The sequence below is a fragment of the Scyliorhinus torazame genome, chromosome 15 (assembly GCF_047496885.1).
Source record: "Scyliorhinus torazame isolate Kashiwa2021f chromosome 15, sScyTor2.1, whole genome shotgun sequence".
Lineage (NCBI taxonomy): Eukaryota > Metazoa > Chordata > Chondrichthyes > Carcharhiniformes > Scyliorhinidae > Scyliorhinus > Scyliorhinus torazame.
This window is the reverse complement of record NC_092721.1, coordinates 129,043,215-129,064,640: the sequence shown is the minus strand read 5'-3', so window position 1 is coordinate 129,064,640 and position 21,426 is coordinate 129,043,215. Positions and strand designations below refer to the sequence as shown.

The 21,426-nt window shown below is 51.2% G+C and overlaps 1 protein-coding gene across 3 annotated transcripts in view; it reads right to left on the bottom strand.

The window, feature by feature from the left end:
• The window catches only part of dync2h1 (dynein cytoplasmic 2 heavy chain 1), an 866,357-nt gene that overhangs the window by 112,134 nt on the left and 732,797 nt on the right, over positions 1-21,426 (bottom strand). For all 3 annotated transcript variants that reach the window (XM_072476728.1, XM_072476730.1, XM_072476729.1), the window contains one exon: positions 11,104-11,313. In XM_072476728.1, the coding sequence (XP_072332829.1) occupies positions 11,104-11,313 (210 nt within the window). The remainder of the gene's footprint in view (positions 1-11,103; positions 11,314-21,426) is intronic.

The window sequence follows — 21,426 nt, the reverse complement described above, 5'->3', positions numbered from 1 at the left end:
TCGCTTAAAAAAGGCCTTGGGGATGCGGATGGACAGGCACTGGAACACAAACAGGAACCTAGGGAGGACTGTCATCTTAACGGACTGCACCCTGCCCGCCAGGAAGAGTGGCAATACGTCCCATCTCCTAAAGTCTTCCTCCATCTGGTCTACCAATCACGCCAAATTAAGCTTATGCAGGGCCCCCAACTCCTGGCCACCTGAATATCCAAATATCGGAAACTCCTCTCCGCCCTCTTAAGCAGCAGCTCCTCCAGCCCCTTTTCCTGGCCCCTCGTATGCACCACGAAGAGCTCACTCTTCCTCACGTTAAGCTTGTAGCCTGAGAAGTCCCCAAACTCCCTAAGGATCCGCATGACCTCCACCATCCCCTCCACTGGATCTGCGATGTACAAAAGCAGGTCATCAGCATACAACGAGACCATGGGCGGGATTCTCCGATATCGGCGCGATGTCCGCCGACCGGCGCCAAAAACAGCGCAAATCAGTCCGGCATCGCGCCGCCCCAAAGCTGCGGAATCCTCCGCATCTTGACCGGCCGAGCCCTAACCTTGAGGGGCTAGGCCCGCGCCGGACTGATTTCCGCATCGCCAGCTGGCAGGAAAGGCCTTTGGTGCCCCGCCAGCTGGCGCGGAAATGACTTTGCCGGGCGGCGCATGCGCAGGAGAGTCAGCGGCCGCTCACGGCATCCCCGCGCATGCGCAGTGGAGGGAGTCTCTTCCGCCTCCGCCATTGTGGAGACCGTGGCGAAGGCGGAAGGAAAAGAGTACCCACACGGCACAGGCCCGCCCGCGGATCGGTGGGCCCCGATCGCGGGCAAGGCCACCGTGGGGGCCCCCCCCCCCCGGGGCCAGATCGCCATGCGCCCCCCCCAGGACCCCGCCCGCGCCGCCGTGTCTCACCGTCCCAAAGGTGGTTCAATCCATGCCGGCTGGCGTGGGTTGACAGCAGCGTGATTTCGGGCCATCCGGGCCGGAGAATCGCTGGGGGGGGGCCGCCAACCGGCGCGGCGCGATTCTCGCCCCTGCCGAATATCTGGTGCCGGAGAATTCGGCAACCGGCGGGGGCGGGATTCACGCCAGCCCCCGGCGATTCTCCGACCCGGTGGGGGGTCGGAGAATCGCGCCCCCGATGTTCTTCCCCTCCCTGGACCAACCCCCTCCAGTTTCTAGATTCCCTCAACGCCATGGCCAGCGGCTCAATTGCCAAAGCAAACAACAGAGGGGACAGGGGGCACCCCTGTCTCGTCCCACGGTACAACCTAAAATATTCTGATCTCCGCCGGTTCGTAGATACGCTTGCCCCTGGGGCCTGGTATGACAATTTGACCCACCCTATGAACCCCTCCCCGAACCCAAACCTGCCAAGCACTTCCCATAGGTACTCCCACTCCACCCGATCAAAGGCCATCTCCACGTCCATTGCCGCCACCACTTCTGCCTCCCCACCCTCCGAGGGCATCATAATCACATTCAGGAGCCTCCGCACATTTGCATTTAATTGCCTGCCCTTCACGAACCCCGTCTGGTCCTCGTGTATCACTCCCGGGACACAATCCTCAATCCTTGTGGCTAGGACCTTTGCCAGCAACTTGGCATCTACATTAAGGAGCGAGATCGGCCTATACGAGCCACACTGCAGCGGGTCCTTGTCCCGCTTAAGGATCAGCGAGATAAGCGCCCGAGACATTGTCGGGGGGAGAATCCCTTCCTCCCTCGTCTCGTTGAAGGTTCTCACCAGCAGCGGACCCAGCAGATCCACAAACATCCTGTAAAATTTGACCGGGAACCCATCAGTCCCCAGGGCCTTGTCCGCCTGCATGCTCCCCAACCCCGTAACCAGCTCCTCTATCTCAATCGGGGCCCCCAGACCTTCCACTTGCCCCTCCTCCACTCTCGGGAACCTCAATTGGTCCAGGAACCGCCGCATTTCCCCCCCCCCCCCCCCCCCCGCCTCCGGGGGTTCTGACTTATACAGGTTCCCATAGAAATCCCTGAATACCTCATTTATTTTAGCTGAACTCCGCACCGTGTTCCCCCCTCTGTCCCTGATTCCTCCAATTCTTGCGTAGCTGATGCACCAGCATCCGGCTCGCCTTCTCCCCATATTCGTATACTGCCCCCTGCACCTTCCTCCACTGGATCTCAGTTTCCCCCATGGTCAACAAATCAAATTCCGTTTGGAGGCTCCGTCGCTCCTTCAGCAGCCCCTCTTCAGGGGAAGCCGCATACCTCCTATCCACCCTTAATATCTCCCCCACCAACCTCTCCCACTCCGTCCTCCCTCTCTTCTCCCTGTGAGCTCTAATTGAGATTAACTCTCTCCTAACCACCGCTTTCAGAGCCTCCCAAACCACACCAACCAGTACTGCCCCATTATCATTGGCCTCTATGTACCTCTGAATGCACCCCCGGACCTGCCCACAAACCTCCTCATCTGCCAACAGTCCCACGTCCAAGCGCCACAGCGGGCAGTGGTCCCTTTCCTCCCCCAACTCAACTCCACCCAGTGCGGGGCGTGGTCCGAAATCGCTATGGCCGAATATTCCATTCCCTCCACTCTTGGAATCAGTGCCCTGCTCACCACAAAGAAATCTATCCGTGAATAGGCCGTATGCACGTGGGAGAAAAAAGAGAACTCTCTGGCCGCCGGCCTAGCAAACCTCCATGGATCCACTCCCCCCCCCATCTGATCCATAAACCCCCTGAGAACCATGGCCGCAGCTGGCCTCTTGCCCGACCTCGACCTGAATCGGTCCAGTGCCGGGTCCAGTACCATATTAAAGTCCCCCCCCCATTATCAGGCTCCCCGCTTCCAGATCCGGGATCCGACTCAGCATGCGCTTCATGAACCCTGCATCGTCCCAATTTGGGGCATACACATTCACCAGCACCACCCGGGTCCCCTGCAGCCAACCACTCACCATCACATATCGACCCCCATTATCAGCCACAATGTTCAGCGCCTCGAACGACACCCGCTTACTCACCAGGATTGCAACCCCTCGTTTCTTCGCATCCAGCCCTGAATGAAAGACCTGCCCCACCCATCCCTTTCTCAGCCTGATCTGACCCACCACTTTCAAGTGCATCTCCTTCAACATGGCAATGTCTGCCTTCAGTCCCTTTAAGTGCGTGAACATCAGGGCCCTCTTGACTGGCCCGTTCAGGCCCCTCACGTTCTATGTGATCAGCCGGATCAGAGGACTGCCCCTCCCTCCCCCTCCCCCCTGCCGACTAGCCATCTCCTTTCTTAGGCCAGCCACGTGCCCATGCCTCCCGCACTCTCCAGCCCCCCAGGCGGAGGATCCCCGCCCCGACTCTCTCTCTTACCTCCAGCTCCCCTTCGGTCAATGCAGCAGCAACCGAGTTCCCCCCCCCCCACCAGCTAGAAAACTGTCTAGTCCCCTTGCCCCTCCCATTGCACTCCCGTAAGTCAGCTGACTCCTACTGACCCCAGCTGCTCCCGCCTCTGCCAACGATCCCCCGTTTAGATTCCCCGTCAAAGTCCCCCCCCTCCCCCTTCAAGACGATACGGACATCCCTCCGGCACCGCCCCTCCCGTCGGCAACACCCACCCTTCTTTAGCGTGGGAAAAAAGCCCGTGATTTTCTACCTGGGCCGGCCCCGCCCCCTGTGGCACAGCTCCTTTCTCCTGCAGCCTCTCCCCAATTCCTAATGACCCAGGGCCTCCTGCCCCTCCTCCCCCCTTCGAACGCGAGGAGCGGCCCCTCTAAAACAATACCCATGCCCATTAAAACACACATATCACATTCAATCACCCCTTCCCACTCCCCAGCTTTCCCAGAACCCACAGCAAACCATTAGTTCGAGTCCAATTTTTCGTTCTGAATAAAGGTCCACGCCTCCTCCGGCGTATCGAAATAATGGCGGCGGACCTGAAAAGTGACCGACAATCGCGCTGGCTGCAACAGCCCGAACTTCGCCCCCTTTCGGTGGAGAACCGCCTTGGCCCGGTTGAATCCTGCCCTCTTCTTGGCCAGCTCTGCACTCCAGTCTTGGTCGATGCGGATCACCTTATTCTCCCACCTGCTGCTCCATTCTTTCTTCGCCCATCTCAGGACGCACTCTCTGTCCGTGAAGTGGTGAAACCTCACCACTACGGCCCTTGGCGGCTCATTTGCCTTAGGCCTCCTTGCCAGGACTCTGTGAGCCCCATCCAGCTCCAGGGGCCTCGAGAAGACTCCCACGCCCATTTGCGTATTCAGCATCGTGGCTACATATGCCCCGATGTCGGACCCCTCCACACCTTCAGGGAGACGCAGAATCCGGAGATTCTTCCTCCTCGACCTGTTCTCCAGGTCCTCAAACTTTTCCTGCCACTTTTTATTCAGCGCCTCATGTGCCTCCACTTTCACTGCCAGGCCCAGGATCTCGTCCTCGTTTTCAGAGGATTTCTGCTGCACCACTTTAATCGCCGTCCCTTGAGCCTTCTGGGTCTCCACCAGCCTCTCAATCGACGCTTTCATTGGGCCCAGCATCTCTGCTTTCAGCTCCGCAAAGCAGCTTTTCAGGAACCCCTGCTGCTCCCACGGCCATTACGCCCACGTTGCCTGGTCACCGCCTGCCGCCATCTTACTGTTTCGCGCCCGTTCTCCTCTCTTCTCCAAGATCACTTTTGTGACTGCTCCACTCCTGGTCCACTCCATGCAATGCTGGGGGAACCCTACTGCTGCTACCTACCCAGGCATAGCCGCACCCGGAAGCTGGTGCTTGGAAATTAAAATGCAACATTTTTTTTTTAAATGCTGAAGAATGAAGCAGTAAGCTGGCTCCATGGAAAGAAGCTTTAAATAAATGTACTAATGGTATCTGGAGAGAGGTGGTATCAGCATAGCTCTTAACTGAGCACCACAGAGCACCCTTGCCAGAAGTTCAACAGTCTGATGATTTAGATGAGGGAACAAAATGTAATATGTCCAAATTTGCAGATGGGTGGGAGGGTGAGCTGTGAGGAGGATGCAGAGATCCTTCAGTGTGACTTGGACAAGTTGAGTGAGTGAGCAAATGAATGGTAGATGAAGTATAATTTGGAGAAATGTGAGGTTATCTATTTTGGTAGCAAAAGCGAGAAGGCAGACTATTATCTGAATGAGCATAAATTAGGAGATGGGAATGTGCAACAAGACCTGGGTGTCCTCGTACACCAGTCACTGAAAGTAAGGATGCAGGTTCAGCAGGCGGTAAATTGTTTGCTAGCCTTCATTGCAAGAGGATTCAAGTACAGAAGCAAGGATGTCTGGTTGCAAGTATAGCTCCTGGGTGAGGCCACAACTAGAACATTGTGTGTACTTTTGGTCTCCTTATCTGAGGAAGGATGTTCTTGCTCTAGAGGGAGTGCGGCGAAGGTTTACTAGACTGATTCCTGGGATGGTGGGACTGAAGTATGAGGAGAGATTGAATCGGTTAGAATTGTCTTCTCTTGGGTTTAGAAGAATGAGAAGGGATCTCATAGAAACCTATAAAATTCCATCAGGACTAGACAGGGTAGATGTAGGAAGGATGTTCCCAATGGTGGGTGTGTCCAGAAGCAGGGGCTGAGGATACGGGGTAGATCGTTTGGGACAGAAGTGAGGAGAAACTTCTTCACCTAGAGTGTCATGAGCCTGTGGAATTAGTTACGACAGGAAGTAGTTGAGGCCAAAACATTGTATGTTTTTAAGAAGCAGTTAGATATAGCACTTAAGGCAAAGGGGATCAAAGGTATGGAGGGAAAGCAGGATTAGGCTATTGAGTTGGATGATCAGCCATGAACATTGTGAATGGCGGAGCAGGTTCGAAGAGCCAGACGGCCTCCTCCTGCTCCTAATTTCTATGTTTCTTTGTGCAAACGATTACTGGGCCTTTTAAGGTAAGAAAAGTCCATACCGCCCGTAGCCTCGGTGAGTGTGCAGCGTTCGGCCATGTTGTTGGCCGCCGATAATTATACTTTTCAGCACCGGCCTGGGATGCAAATTGCAGATGCATGAAATCATCTGCCCCTACGTAAGAGCATTCTGCCACCACCTATACCCCAGGAGATCATTCTAGCTTCAAACTTCCTAGACACTATGTCAGTGTCCACGGGGCATATCCATAACTGGGCTGAAAGAGACAGTATTCTTTCAAATGATACAGTCTGCCTGGTGTTATAAGAAGTCAGAATAGCTGAGGCCCTACTTCACTTATCAGGATGAGTTGACATGTGAAGATGGCGTGATTCTGTGGGGATTATGGGTGGTTATCCCACCTCAGACCAGGGGGCCCCTCCAAGAGCTACATAGCACCTACCCAGGGCAGACAAATATGAAGATGTTGGCATGGAGTTACATCTGGTAGCTAGGCATAGATAAAACCACTGAAGAACAGTGTCACCCTTGATAAATGCTGCAATCTTTGCCACCTCCGTCACCCTTGGGAATGGCCGGCGATGATTTCAGGGTTTTTGTGCGAACCAATGGCAAAAGCCACACAAGGACAGCCCCCTATCACCCAGCGTCGAACGGTATGGTTGGGAGGGCCGTCTAAACTTTCAAAAATGCCATGAAAAAGCAAATGATAAACCCCTTCACCAGAGGTTGACGAATCATTTGTTAATGTACAACTTAACGACTCATTCAACCACGGAGGTCACATAAGCTGAGCTGATAATGGGCCGTTGGTTGGGAACTTGATTGGTTCTTGTCTTTCCAACTTTAGTGTGATGGGTGGAGGCACGGCAGGCCTCCCAGAAGAGTCAACAGTCAGAGTAGAAGGGTGACAGGTCTGTATCTGTTTCAGTCTGTAATTGTGCCTCAGGTTTGCCTCGGTTAGAAGGACGGGTTGTGGCCCAATCAGGGCCGGTGTCTTATGTGGTCAATGTGAACAGGAAGACAGTCAGAAAGCAAGTTGATCACTTGAGGAGTCTCGGGGTGGCGACCCTCAACTTGGAGTCGGCAAGTCCAGCTGGCGTTGTGAATACTCCTATAACTCTGTCCAGCTAAAGGAAGCCAGGGGTTCCTGTTCCTGTTCAACCAGCTGCCTCTGCTGAGGCCGATGAGGCTAGTTCATCTGTTGTTGAAATGGTGCCTCCTGAGGTGATGTATATTTACTTTTTGATGGATTCTATTTCCCCTGTAGTCTCGGTTGACATTTGTAACTTCTGTGCATAGTTTTTGGAGTAGTTGTAATAAGGGGCTTGAGGGGGGAGGGATGTGGCAGTGTGGCCCCTTTAAGGGGGCAGCTCCACGGACTACATGACCAGCTCGGGGCAAACAGCGTGGGAACGCGTGAACCCTGGCCAATGGAGAGTTTGTGTGGGACCCTAGGAGCAGGACCCCAGGCAGTGTGGACCAGGGAGCTGAAGTGTTAAGACCTGTTGTAGAGTGTTCTGTGCCTGTTACTTAACTGCCTTTGCCTTTCATCAATAAACCTCTTTGTTAACTACTGGTAGCCTCCAGTGTATGTCACGAGCCTTCATAATATCACTGTTCCTTCACTATCATTGGGCCAAAATCCTGGAACTCGCTTCCTCCCAGCACTGTGGGTGTATGTAAATCACTTGGACTGCAGTGGTTCAAGAAGACAGTTCATCGCCACCTTCCCAAATGCAATTAGGGATGGAAAATAAATGCTGGCCGAGCCAATGATATTCACATACTGTGAAAGAATTTAAAATAAACTTTGGTAGCAGCATATGTGCGCATATATCACAACTATAAGCGGGGGTCATTATCCATGGAGTGGAGGTATGCTTTCTTTGCAGAAGCTATCTATAATATTATTTTCTTCCTTGATGAGTTAAAGGAGAGCTTAATGCATCATTAGCATGACTATCTGCATGTCACACACAATTTATACATTCAAGAATTGGAAACTCTGCCACTGACCAAGTCAATCGGGTTCACAAAAACACTTACAAAGCAGAGTGGTTGGCGTCTATTGCACCTTGGATTCTGGAAATGCCAAAAAGGCTATAAAAATGTATGGACTTATCTTGCTCCTGTGTTGTTGTGATGCCAGTCAATGAAGTCTCTTGCATCCTTAAAAAGTATGTCAATTGTTTGATGTATATATGCCCCAATTGCACTGAATGATAATACAGAAATGCCCCTTGTCCACCCAAAGTGACCTGTTGCGCTAAGATTTGGTGCAGTTAACATCTTTAAACCCCCCCAGCCCGAGCAGTGCTGGCAGTGACTATAGCTACTTGTTTTCATGCGTCAAGCAACACAGCTCCCTAAGTGACTTTTTGGTGAAGCCTGCCAAACTAATATATATGTTCATTAAACTCTTCATATTACCTTGACTGTTTTTATGTTGTGTGTGTGTGTGGGGGGGGGGGGGGGGGGTGTTTGGAAGGAGAGGTGATGCTAATATTTGGTGGATGCAACTTAAATATTTCCTCAGTCTCCTTTGCTGCATCCTCTCCTACTCCTCTTCTATGATAATAATATGCAATGTTATGCAAATAAGGAAAGACATGCCTGCTCCTGTGAAGCCCCCATTGTGGAGTGAAGGGGATGGTTATCATCTCCCAGTGGTCTCACACTCCCACAGGGAATTAGAAGCAAGTTGGACAGAAACCCCAATATTTTATTTTAATTTATTAAGACTGAGGAAAGGATATTTCGCTGCAGGAGTGATTTCACAAAGAAATTGTGGCATGTTGGCACAGTGGTTAGCACTGCTGCCTCACAACATCAGGGACCTGGGTTTGATTCCACCCTTGGGCGATTATCTGTGTGGAGTTAGCACTTTTTCCTCATGTCTATGTGGGTTTGCGCCGGGTATTCTGGTTTCCTCCCATAGTCCAAAGATGTGCAGGTTAGGTGAATTGGCCATGCTAAATTGCCCCTTAATGTACAAAAGGTTTGATGAGGTTGCAGGGGAGTTGGCCTAGGTAGGGTGATCTTTCAGAGGGTCGGTGCAGATGTGATAGGCTGCATGGCTACCTTCTGCACTGTAGGGATTCTATGATTCTATGAAATAGGGATATGGTATATTAAAGCAAACTTTATTCTAACACAGTATTAAAATATGTTTAACAGCTCACTAGAAAATAGCTTACGATTACCCCTTAAAACAATGCTACTCAATACAGTGAATACAATACCCATAATTGCTATCTTTATTCCCACTAAATCAACAAGAAAAAAACATCTTGGGCGGGATTCTCCGACCCCCCGCCGGGTCGGAGAATCGCCGGGGGGAAGCGTGAATCCCCCCCCCGCCGGCTGCCAAATTCTCCGGCGCAGGGGATTTGGCGGGGGTGGGAATCGCGGCGCGGGCCGGGGTCCTCAGCGGGGGGGGGGGGGGGGGCGGGGGATCTGGCCCCGGGAGGTGCCCCCACGGTGGCCTGGCCCGCGATCGGGGACCACCGATCCGCAGGCGTGCCTGTGCTGTGGGGGCACTCTATTCTTCCGCGTTGGCCGCTGTGGTCCGCCGCGATGGCCAACGCGGAGATGAACCCCCTTGCGCATGTGCTGGGATGACGTTAGCACACGCTGGCACTCCCGCGCATGCGGCAACTCGCGCCGGCCGGCGGAGGCCCTTCGGTGGCGGTTGGCGCGGCGCAAACCACTCCGCCGCCGGCCTAGCCCCTGAGGGTGCAGAGGATTCCGCACCTTTGGGGCGGCCCAACGCCGGAGTGATTCACGCCACTCCTCGGCGCCGGGAAACGCTGGCTCTATGTCTTCAGAAGATGCTTCTCAATTTGTTTCAGCTCCCCTGTTCTCAGACTGCTTGTAAATACTGTTAATCTTTTAACTAGACTGCAGTGAGAGCAAGCTGCTTGACTTCTGTTCACAGCTTGATCCAGCTCACAACTGAACCTGCTTTCTGCAAAATGCCTGATATCTTGACTCCACCCATCTTACTAAGCTGAAATCTAATTATCTCCACAGGGAATCCCCTTAATCCAAACAAAATTGCATTAGCCCAAGCTTTTTACAATGCCTTAATTGCACCCATGGCTTCCAAAATGTTTGTTGTCCTTCAAACAAGGATTCTTTTAAAACATGACTGCAGCAGTCGCTCACATTAACCAGCCTTTTAAACCTTACTCCGCCAAATACCTATAATTCCTACATTCATCACACAAGACACATTGCAAGAGACCAGGAAAACAGACTTGAGGTAGCACATCAGCCATGATTTTATTGAACGGAGGGACAGGCTTGAGAGGTCAGATAGCCTACTCCTGTTCCTATTGCCAAAAAATCACTCAAAAAAAATTGTTCCCACTGCAATTATCATTACTCAAAATGTCAGCTTTCTTCAGGCTCAAAAGCTCTCATTTGTGCCAGTCTCATTTAATCCTAATGGAAATGAAAATCGCTTATTGTCACAAGTAGGCTTCAATGAAGTTACTGTGAAAAGCACCTAGTCGCCACATTCCAGCACCTGTTCAGGGAGGCTGGTACAGGAATTGAACCGTGCTGCTGGCCTGCTTGGTCTGCTTTAAAAGCCAGCGATTTAGCCCAGTGTGCTAAACCAGCCCCTAACAGCAGCGGGAGCCTTTATCTCTCGTCTTAATGTAACCATACTGCGTTATCAACATAAATCCAGAAAATTAGAGGGCCATATTAGCATTGGTCCTCATTACAATATTATGGTAATTAGATGCATTAGAATTCTGCAGACGAATCATAGGAAGGGTCAAGTCATGCTAGTAAATTTGAAGGGATTGAATTTGGGGGAAAATAACTAGGCTTCTACCTCAATTAGTTACCCACAAAAGGTACTTACTCAATTTATCACAGCAAATCTGCTGAAAATAAATGTAATTTTTTTTTAAAACACCAGTTAACTAGATGAAACATTTAACTTCATTTTTAAGCTTATGAAATCATCTGTACATATTAGTAACAAAATGTTTTGCATGAGCCAGGAAGTATTTTATTTTCATTTGACTATTTCTTGAATGTCAACTGTTTCTAAATGATTAACTGCATCTATTTGGATCAGGATTATTTGTTTATTTCACATCTATTAGATTCTTCAAAAAAGCATAACCAAACATAACAAAAGGGGAGTAAACAGTCAATTTCTAATTGCCTCAGATTCAATTAACACAAAATGTAGAATTAAATAATGATACATTTTTCAGAAGGTCAATCTGTACCTCTTGATTCATTAATGCAGTGGCCAGCTTCTGTACAGAAGATGTCAGTAAAGATGTTCCTCTTATCACTTTGCTCATTGCTGCCAGAGACTGATGGATAATTTGCACGAGGCGGATGGCATTGTATTGCTCCAAAATTATGAATGACTGGATTGGGGAGCCTTGCTTCTCATTTGGAGGGGACATCTTTTGATGAATCAGTTGAGAGCCCTGGAAAGAAAATAAGGGAGATATTAATACAGGAAAGAATCAATTTTGTTATAAATGCTGATAGAAAAACATTTGTAAAAAATGTTTAGTTGGTTTGTTCACGCTCAATTCAATGCCTCGGTATCGAATGCTGTGGGAGAAATTTTAAGATACTGAAGTCAATGTAGAACAAATATTGGGCACAGCATAAATCCCAGCTAAACAAGATATAATATACCCTTCTAGGTCATAAGAAGCACAAGTTAGATATCTACTGCCACAACATGTAGTATAATCCCACTTTGAATCAGGGGCGAAGTTCTCCCGAAACGGCGCGATGTCCGCCAACTGGCGCCCAAAACGGCGCCAATCAGACGGGCATCGCGCCGCCCCAAAGGTGCGGAATGCTCCGCATCTTTGGGGGCCGAGCCCCAACATTGAGGGGCTAGGCCGACGCCGGAGGAATTTCCGCCCCGCCAGCTGGCGGAAACGGCCTTTGTTGCCCCGCCAGCTGGCGCGGAAATGACATCTCCGGGCGGCGCATGCGCGGGAGCGTCAGCGGCCGCTGACAGTTTCCCACGCATGCGCAGTGGAGGGAGTCTCTTCCGCCTCCGCCATGGTGGAGGCCGTGGCGGAGGCGGAAGGGAAAGAGTGCCCCCACGGCACAGGATCGCCCGCGGATCAGTGGGCCCCGATCGCGGGCCAGGCCACCGTGGGGGCACCCCCCGGGGCCAGATCGCCCCGCACCCCCTCCAGGACCCCGGAGCCCGCCCACGCCGCCTTGTCCCGCCGTTCAAAAGGTGGTTTAATCCACGCCGGCGGGACAGGCAATTTATCGGCGGGACATCGGACCATTCGGCCGGAGAATCGAGCTGGGGGGCCCGCCAACCGGCAGGGGCGGGAATCGGGCCGCGCCGGTACCGGAGACTTCGGCAACCGGCGGGGGCGGGATTCACGGCAGCCCCCGGCGATTCTCCAACCCGGCGGGGGGTTGGGGAATGACGCCCCAGGTCTCTAATTCCATTGTCACATTTTAATTTCTCACACCAGAGCCGGGATTCTCCGACCTCCCGCCGGGTCGGAGAATCCCCGGGGGGAGGCGCGAATCCCGCCCTGCCGCCGGCTGCTCTATTCTCCGGCGCCAATTTTCGGGCGGCGGCGGGGTTCCCGCCGCGCCGGTCAGGAGCCGTTGACAGTGGCCCCCCCGGCGATTCTCGGGCACCGATGGGCCGAGCCTCCATTTTTGGCCAGTCCCGCCGGCATGAATAACTCACCGCACGCATGGCGGGACCTGGCAGGTGAGTGTGCGGGCGTGGTCCTCGGGGGTCGCGGGGGATCCGATTCCCGGGGGGGTCGCGGGGGATCCGATCCCGGGGGGGGGGGGGGGGGGGGGGGGGGCGCCCCGATGGTGACCTGGCCCCGATCTTACCGATCTGCGGGCGGGCATGTTCCGTGGGGGGTCATCTTTTTTCCGCGCCGGTCCCTGTAGGGCTCCGCCATGTTGCCCGGGGATTGGCGCGGAGAAGAGAACCCCCCACGCATGTGTGAAAATACGCCGGCCGGTCTGCGCATCCGTGGAATCATGCCGGCCGTTCCGCGCATGTGTCTCCTGTTCTTCCTGCAGGCTCCGTTGCTGCACGCTCGCTGTTGCAGCTTCCTACTCCGCGAGCAGCGCCAGCTCGTACAGCTACAGGGTGTCCCCCAGGGCTGAGGCAACTCGTAGGAACACCGCCATTGCTGGTTGAATCCCAATATCTATTGCATGCAGGGGATGAAAGGCCGACATGTTAACATGGTGCGTATCCCCTTGCCCAACCAGGTTCACCGGGCTACATGGTGGCCCTGGTTGGCACTGCGGGCTCTGCCCCCGCATGGCTCCTCCCCCATTTCTGCACCCCTGGCCCTGTCGGTGCCCAGCACTGTGGGGTCCTCTGGCTTTGGCACCTGTCCCGGATGCAAGGGGTACCGCCGACTGCCGCTGCCCTTGCCAGCGGTACGCTCCGCGGCCCCTGCCTGGCACCCCCATAGGGGCTACAGTGGGCATTGCCCTTGAGTGGGCCACCTGATGTCCCGCCGGCAGGTGGCAGCCGGTTGGGTGGTGGGGTGTGTGTGGTAAGGGGGTGAGAGCTGGGGGCACTCATATGGCCAGTGTCACTCTGCAGAACCAGGGGCCAAGGTGGGTGGTCAGTGGGGTGCGCAGCAAGATGGCTGCCTTGCAGGCCATGGTAATGGCAGTCCATGCCTGGACACTGTCCCAGTCCCATGGGGGTCACCCCGGTCACTCGGCCCATTTCCCTGTCACCACCCTCACCCGGCCTGACAGGCAGCGCCCACCCCAGCCAGTGTCACGCTGCTCTGCGTCCTACCTCCTCTCTCTCCCTCATCAGCCACGATGCCTGTTCATGATTTTTAGCATGGCTATTCCACCTAACCTGCACATCTTTGAACTGTGGGAAGCTGTGGGAAGAAACCGGAGCATCCGGAGGAAACCCATGCAGACACGGAAAGAAAATGCAAACTCCACACAGAATTGAACCCGGATCCCTGGCACTGTGAGACAGCAGTGCTAACCACTGTGCCACCATGCTGCATAGGCTCATTCCTTTTCACACACCAATTCTCTCCCTTTTTTTGCATAGAATAAAAATGAGACTAAGTATAAAATTGAGGAGTGAAAACAGGCAAAGGCCTGACTCCAAGCCCTCACCAAAATGAATCTGGCAACAATTGATATTGTCAGGCCACCAAGAGTGAAAAAGCATCAGCAAAGGCAAGGTTGGGGTTACATTCAGCAATGTGCCTGGCTATTACTTGTATTCTCTCTGTGACATCAAACAATTACACATTCAAGCAATTTTTCAACTTCTGCTACATCCATGATACCTATTCTCTGCTGGGGATACCAATCGCTCCTTCGCTCACCTATTTCCCCAAATTAAGTATGCTGTTGAAACAGTACTCTGTTGAGTTGAACTCAATGCTACTTACTTCTCATTAACTTTTTAAATTGTTAACTATTACTTTTTTATGTTTTGGCGCCAAAAATATGGAACATTTCGTGAATTTGCCCCTTGCGCAGGGGTATACTGGCATACATTCCAACACCTGGAACAGCCTTTGGTGACCAGTTTGAACTAGCCACTATTAACTGTGTAGCTGCCACTAATAGGCAGCTTGTTTACCACTAACTAAGAATATGAAATAAATTTCTAGTTAAAGTAAAGTTGAATGCTAAATGTAAAAAATACTCTTTTAGAAAGAGGTCAATCCTTACAATTTCCTCATTCACCACATTACCTGAGTTAAGTACTTTGTCAAAACAGTATTTTCTCGAGTTGGACTCAGTGCTACTTCCTTCTCCGCCATCTATTAATTCCCACAAACTATAGGCAAAATGCCCCCCCCTCACCCAAGGCAGGTTCTGGCCATAAAGCACAAATCAGGAATGTGAGATGCAATACTCTTCCTTTGTCTGTTATGAATGAAGCTCAAACTCAAGTAACTCTGCTCCAAGTCAAAGCAGCCTTCTTGATTGACATACCATTCATCACCATAAACATTCACTCCCTCAGAAGGACAGTCCGTTTGTACCATCTACAACAGTGGTTCCCAAACTTTAACATCCCAAGAACCCTTTCATGAAAATATCAAATTTCCCAAAACCCTTCCTAAAAACAAATATTTTGCAATCAGGATTTTCTCCCTTACCTGAATATAAATTATAAAAGCAGTGATCTTGGAACTTAAAAATGTATTTTTCTTATGACATTTATTGCACATCATTAATAATTACCTTATTATTTAGTAAAATGCAATAAGGGAAAAATAGCTCCTACAAATTAGATGCACAAAATTCAACATAGTTCCTTATAGAATTGCTAGATTCCAGGTGTGATTGATGGGGAATGTTCGAATCATTTCCATTCTGGCCAAATTATGTCACCAATCACTGCTAATTTGAACCTTTAATATGTGTGAGGGCACATGTCTATAGAGATGCAATAAAGGCATCTTCGATTTTCTCGCAGCAAGAGAAGCAGCGCCATTCAGGTGGACTAAAGTAATTTCCCCCCCCCCCCCCCCCCCATCCCCCCCACTATAAAGCCATGAAGGAGTAGTTCAAATATCCCTCCGCCACAAAGTCCAAAGAATCATCCGACGTCTGTGGGGAAGGAAGGTGCCGGATTCTCTTGGTATCGAAGAATTGGCTGCCTAGACCGAATATGATCAAGGTTCTTTCACATTATCCGACCTTGGACTTGCACTTGATAAGAAACTGGCCCTGTCTGGCAGAGGATAGTCTCGGAGACACACTGGACGACGTAGGTAAAGCTTTGGATATACACCGAGTCATAGAATCATAGAATTTACAGTGCAGAGTCACCTGGTCTAAAGCGTCTGAGCAGTTGATATTGAACAGGGCAATGTACTTGCAGCTCCTAGTTGTGGCACACTTTCGCACTTTTGTCAAGAAAATCATACTAAGGCAGGTCCGAAGCCTATGTCCCAACAGCATTTCAGCTGGGGCCACCCCGGTCACTGCGTGTGGGGTGGTCCTGCAGCAAAGTAAGAAACAAGCCAGCCTTGTGCCATCGATCCTGAAGCCTGATTCTTGAGGCCTCTTTTGAAGGTCTTCACCCCACTCCACTAAACTATATGTAACGATATGTATAATCTAAGGAGAGTAAAGGGTTAACAATATGATGTTCATGTATCTCAACACTAGATGGCATCACTGAGTAGTCTTATAAAAGGCTGCGTCTCTAAGCATTCTGGGAGAAGCTTAAGGAGAAGTATAGTGCGAGGTTGAGTTAGAGTGTTGGTTGTATTAGAGAGAGGCTGGGCGCATTTCTCCGAAATGGAGGCAGAGTGTTTGCGCCATCGTGAACGACATCGCGTTTCACGACGGCGCAAATCGGGCGTGGGGACTACCGATTCTTCACGCCGTTCCAGTCTCCCTTCCCGGCGCCAAATGGGTGCTGCGCCAACCTGCGCATGCGCGGGGGACTTCTTCAACGCGCCGGCCCCGAAGCAACATGGCGTGGGGGTTCAAGGGCCGGCTGCGCAACAAAGTAGATCGCGGGCCAGACCCCATCGGAGGCCCCTCCGCTTTTCCCCGCCCCACAGACCCATCCCCGACCCTTTGCGCAGAGTTCCCAGGTGTAAATGGCGCCGGCAGGACTCTGCCGTGGCCGCTCGGCCCATTCAGGCCGGAGAATTGGCAGCCCAGCCGCGGATAGCGGCCCGCGACCGGCGCCGTGCCAAATGTGCCGCCGCAAATGGCACCAATTCTCCGCATCCCGCAGAATCGCGCGCCGGCGACGGGGCGGTGTGCCGCGGTTGCGGCGATTCTCCGGCCTGGCGCGCGGGGCTGGGAGAATCGCGCCCATAATAGATTACTGTAACATAGATTCAATACTGTTATTTTGTTAGCTATTACTTAGTAGAGTGTGTGAACCATTTCAAGTAGTGTAAAATAAACTAGCTTTGTTTTAACACATAGCTTGATGTTCTTTGTAAACGCTATGACTTTTAGCTATCTTGGAGGACAATACAAGGAACATCACACCATATGTAGCCAGTGGTACAGGGCAATACGAATGTGCTATACCCAATTTGCTTTCAAAAACCCCAAGAACCCCTCACTTGTGAAAGGGGTCCTGTTGTCTGTAAAGAGTATATCAGGGATGCCATGCATGCAAAACTACAATTGCAACTTCTCGATGGTTGCCTGGGAGGTGGTTGCTGCCATCCAGGGGACCTCCAGCCATTTTGAATGGCCGTCAATTAATGGGAGCAACATCAAACCCAGAAATGGAGAAATCGTGCCCACGGCTGACTTGGCCAGTCCCAAAGGTAAAGGCGAGCAGCTGGTGGAAGCTTCTCGTGCTCCTGACAGACTAAGCATTGTTGGGCCATCTTCTCAATATCTGCACCTAGGCCCAGCTACCAGATGATAATTGTGTGCAAACATCTTCATTTTAGACACATCATTATGGAGGTCATAGAATCATAGAATCCCAAAGCCAATCGGCCTATTGAGTCTGCACCGATCCTCTGAAAGAGCACTCTACCTAGGCCCCATCCCCTACCCTATCCCCATAATCCCACATTGGACAATTTAGCACAGCTAATCCACCTAACCTGCACATCTTTTGACTGTGGGAGGAAACCGGAGCATCCGGGGGAAACCCACGTTGGCAGGGGACAACTGTGCGCACACCACACAGACAGTCGCCCGAGTTCGGAATTGAAGCCGGTTCCCTGGCACTGTGAGGCAACAGTGCTAACCACTGTGACACCATGCCACCTTCAATATCAACTCCTGCCGTTTTTCTGGAATGATGCGCATACCCCCATATCAGTATACTATCCTCCACGCTAAATTCTGACAGTTGTGATTAAAACGCCCTTACCTCGCCTGGTAGCTGTCAATGCTGACCTCCAGATGTCAAACGTTTGCAAGAATCGGTCTGTCTGAGTCCACGTGGTGGGTGGGTGGGGGTTATGTTGGGCCAGTAAAGACAAAGTAAAGGTTCAGTACATCGGCATTCACGATCAGGTCCCCTGGCCAGTGCTTGAAAGAATGTTTGTGGGTGGCCACCAGCAGGGGCCTACCCTGGATCCTCACTTAGAAAACGGGCACTATGGTCTGTAATAATAATAAAATGGCGGCCATAACCGTACTGATGAAATCTTTTCACAGTGTAGACCACCACCAGACCCTCCTTTTCGATCTGCGCATATTTTCGTTCTGTCGCAGCCAGCGTACGAGAGGCGAAAGCAATTGGCCGCTCCCCACCGTTCACCACCCGGTGTGACAATACAGTCCCAATTCCTAAGGCAATGCATCGCACGTGAACGATCATCCACTCGCCAGCTTCGCATAAAGATCTTCAATGCGGGGCATGGGGTAACGACCCAACCTTGAACCCGTATTCACAGTGAGCATATAGTCCCTGCATAGCTGGATTGAATATCTGGTTTTAACACCGGAACCATCGGTGCTGCCCAATCTGTGAATTCTCCAACCGAGTTCCATCTCTACTTTTTCCAACAACGCATAGGGGACTGGGCATGCCCGAAAATACGGGAGGTTGGGCTCCCAAGTCGACATGAATGCTAGCTTTTATCTTCCCCAGTCCAGGTTGAATTACTTCGAGGTACTTGCCCAATACTTCATTTCAGGACCTCATCTGGAGGATGCGCTGCCAATTTAGCTGCAAATGGTTCACCCAATCATGGAGCCTTGTCCCATGACCACAATAAGCGGGAGGCGTGTCATAAACCACCGGAATCATGGTGGTACCTGCAATGTCCAAAGGTTCACCAGTGCAGGCAGCCACCCGAGTTTTGGTTTGGTTAGGTACAAATTCTGTATCCCTTCTTTATTGCGGTCGAACATACTCTGCCCCACAACGGAAGCCACTTTCCAGTTCCAAGTCCAGATCTGCCCGTACACCTGCACCGACATCCAAAGCACCGCCATAAAATTTAATAGTATGCATCATCCTCTTCAGGCTCATTGAAGGTACGGGCTCTAGGCTGACACCTAACTCTACCGGGGCATCTGGTCGGCGACCACACGCCCGGCAACGACCTGGCTTGCTCTCAGTATATTCCGGGGAAGTTTTCTGTCAGGATGACTGAACCTTTGCTCAATGGGTCCGGCCTTTACGGCGCTCAGTCCAGGGCAGGGTCTTGGAGGGGGAGCCCCAAGGCGTTTACTTCCATGCTTTGTATTTCTTGCACACCTCGCTCTGTGCTTTCCCAGGACAGCAATATTTGCATGGCTCGTAGATTCAGGGAAGGTTAGGCCAATAATTTCTTTCAGGTGGCGGTATTGTTAATACCACATACTAGACAGTCTCGCAGGGCAGGGCTGTCATAGATTATCATAGAATTTACAGTGCAGAAGGAGGCCATTCGGCCCATCGAGTCCACACCGGCTCTTGGAAAGAGCACCCTACCCAAGGTCAACACCTCCACCCTATCCCCATAACCCAGTAACCCCACCCAACACTAAGGGCAATTTTGGACACTAAGGGCAATTTATCATGGCCAATCCACCTAACCTGCACATCTTTGGACTGTGGGAGGAAACCGGAGCACCCGGAGGAAACCCACGCACACACGGGGAGGATGTGCAGACTCCGCACAGACAGTGACCCAAGCCGGAATCGAACCTGGGACCCTGGAGCTGTGAAGCAATTGTGCTAACCACCATGCTACCGTGCTGCCCCCGTTTGTATTTGTATTCGCAAACTTGACAATCATACGCAACTTGGCAAAATACCCAGTGATGGATTCATCCGGAGTCCTCTCCGCAATATTAAAACAGTATAGCTGTACGATAACGGATAGAGACGGGTTAAAGTGCTGGCCTACTAGAGTGACTGGCTGGTTAGAGGTTTGAGCGTTGGGCAAAGAAACTTAGTTTATTTACGACAACTCGCCCTCCACCCCCCAACCCCATTCTTGCATAGCCCACCTTACCCAACTTGGGTGAGATTCTCCGTTTGAGAGACTAAGGCTGCAATCTAATGGAATAAATTTGAAGTGTCATATTGGGCAAGATTGGTAGGGCACTGCTTTACGGCCTCGTTGGTGAGATTTGAACTTAGTGTTGAAAATGAGCCCCCATGAATTTCTGGACCACAAAGCATTGGTCTCAACTACTTTCAGTGGTAGTGAATTCCACAGATTCACATCTCTGGGTGAGAAATTTATCCTCACCTCAGTCCTAAAAGACTTAACAAAGAACAAAGAACAAAGAAATGTACAGCACAGGAACAGGCCCTTCGGCCCTCCAAGCCCGTGCCGACCATGCTGCCCGACTAAACTACAATCTTCTACACTTCCTGGGTCCGTATCCCTCTATTCCCATCCTATTCATGTATTTGTCAAGATGCCCCTTAAATGTCACTATCGTCCCTGCTTCCACCACCTCCTCCGGTAGCGGGTTCCAGGCACCCACTACCCTCTGCGTAAAAAACTTGCCTCGTACATCTACTCTAAACCTTGCCCCTCTCACCTTAAACCTATGCCCCCTAGTAATTGACCCCTTTACCCTGGGGAAAAGCCTCTGACTATCCACTCTGTCTATGCCCCTCATAATTTTGTATACCTCTATCAGGTCTCCCCTCAACCTCCTTTGTTCCAGTGAGAACAAACCGAGTTTATTCAACCGCTCCTCATAGCTAATGCCCTCCATACCAGGCAACATTCTGGTAAATCTCTTCTGCACCCTCTCAAAAGCCTCCACATCCTTCTGGTAGTGTGGCGACCAGAATTGAACACTATACTCCAAGTATGGCCTAACTAAGGTTCTATACAGCTGCAACATGACTTGCCAATTCTTATACTCAATGCCCCGGCCAATGAAGGCAAGCATGCCGTATGCCTTCTTGACTACCTTCTCCACCTGTGTTGCCCCTTTCAATGACCTGTGGACCTGTACTCCTAGATCTCATGAGGGACCTTGTCAAAGGCCTTACTGAAGTCCATATAGACAACATCCACTGCCCTACCTGCATCAATCATCTTAGTGACCTCCTCGAAAAACTCTATCAAGTTAGTGAGACACTACCTTCCCTTCACAAAATCGTGCTGCCTCTCACTAATACGTCCATTTGCTTCCAAATGGGAGTAGATCCTGTCTCGAAGAATTCTCTCCAGTAATTTCCCTACCACTGAAGTAAGGCTCACCGGCCTGTAGTTCCCGGGATTATCCTTGCTACCCTTCTTAAACAGAGGAACCCTTATTTACCCCTTATCCTCAAACTATGACCTCTAATTCTGGACTCCTCCCCCGTCGGGAACATTTTTTCTGAATCTACCTTGTCTAATCCTGTTCTAATTTTATAAGTTTCTATGAGATCCCATCTCATTCTTTTAAACTCCAATGAATATAATCCTAACTGACTTAATCTCTCTTTATATGACAGTCTCGTTATCCGAGGAATCTGCCTGGTAAACCTTTGCTGCACTCCCTCCATAGAAATAACATTCTTCTTCAGATAAGGACACCAAAACTGCACACAATTCTCAACCTGTGGCCTCATCAATGCCCTGTACAACTGCAGTAAAACATCCCTATTCCTAAACTCAAATCCTCTCGCTATGAAGGCCAAC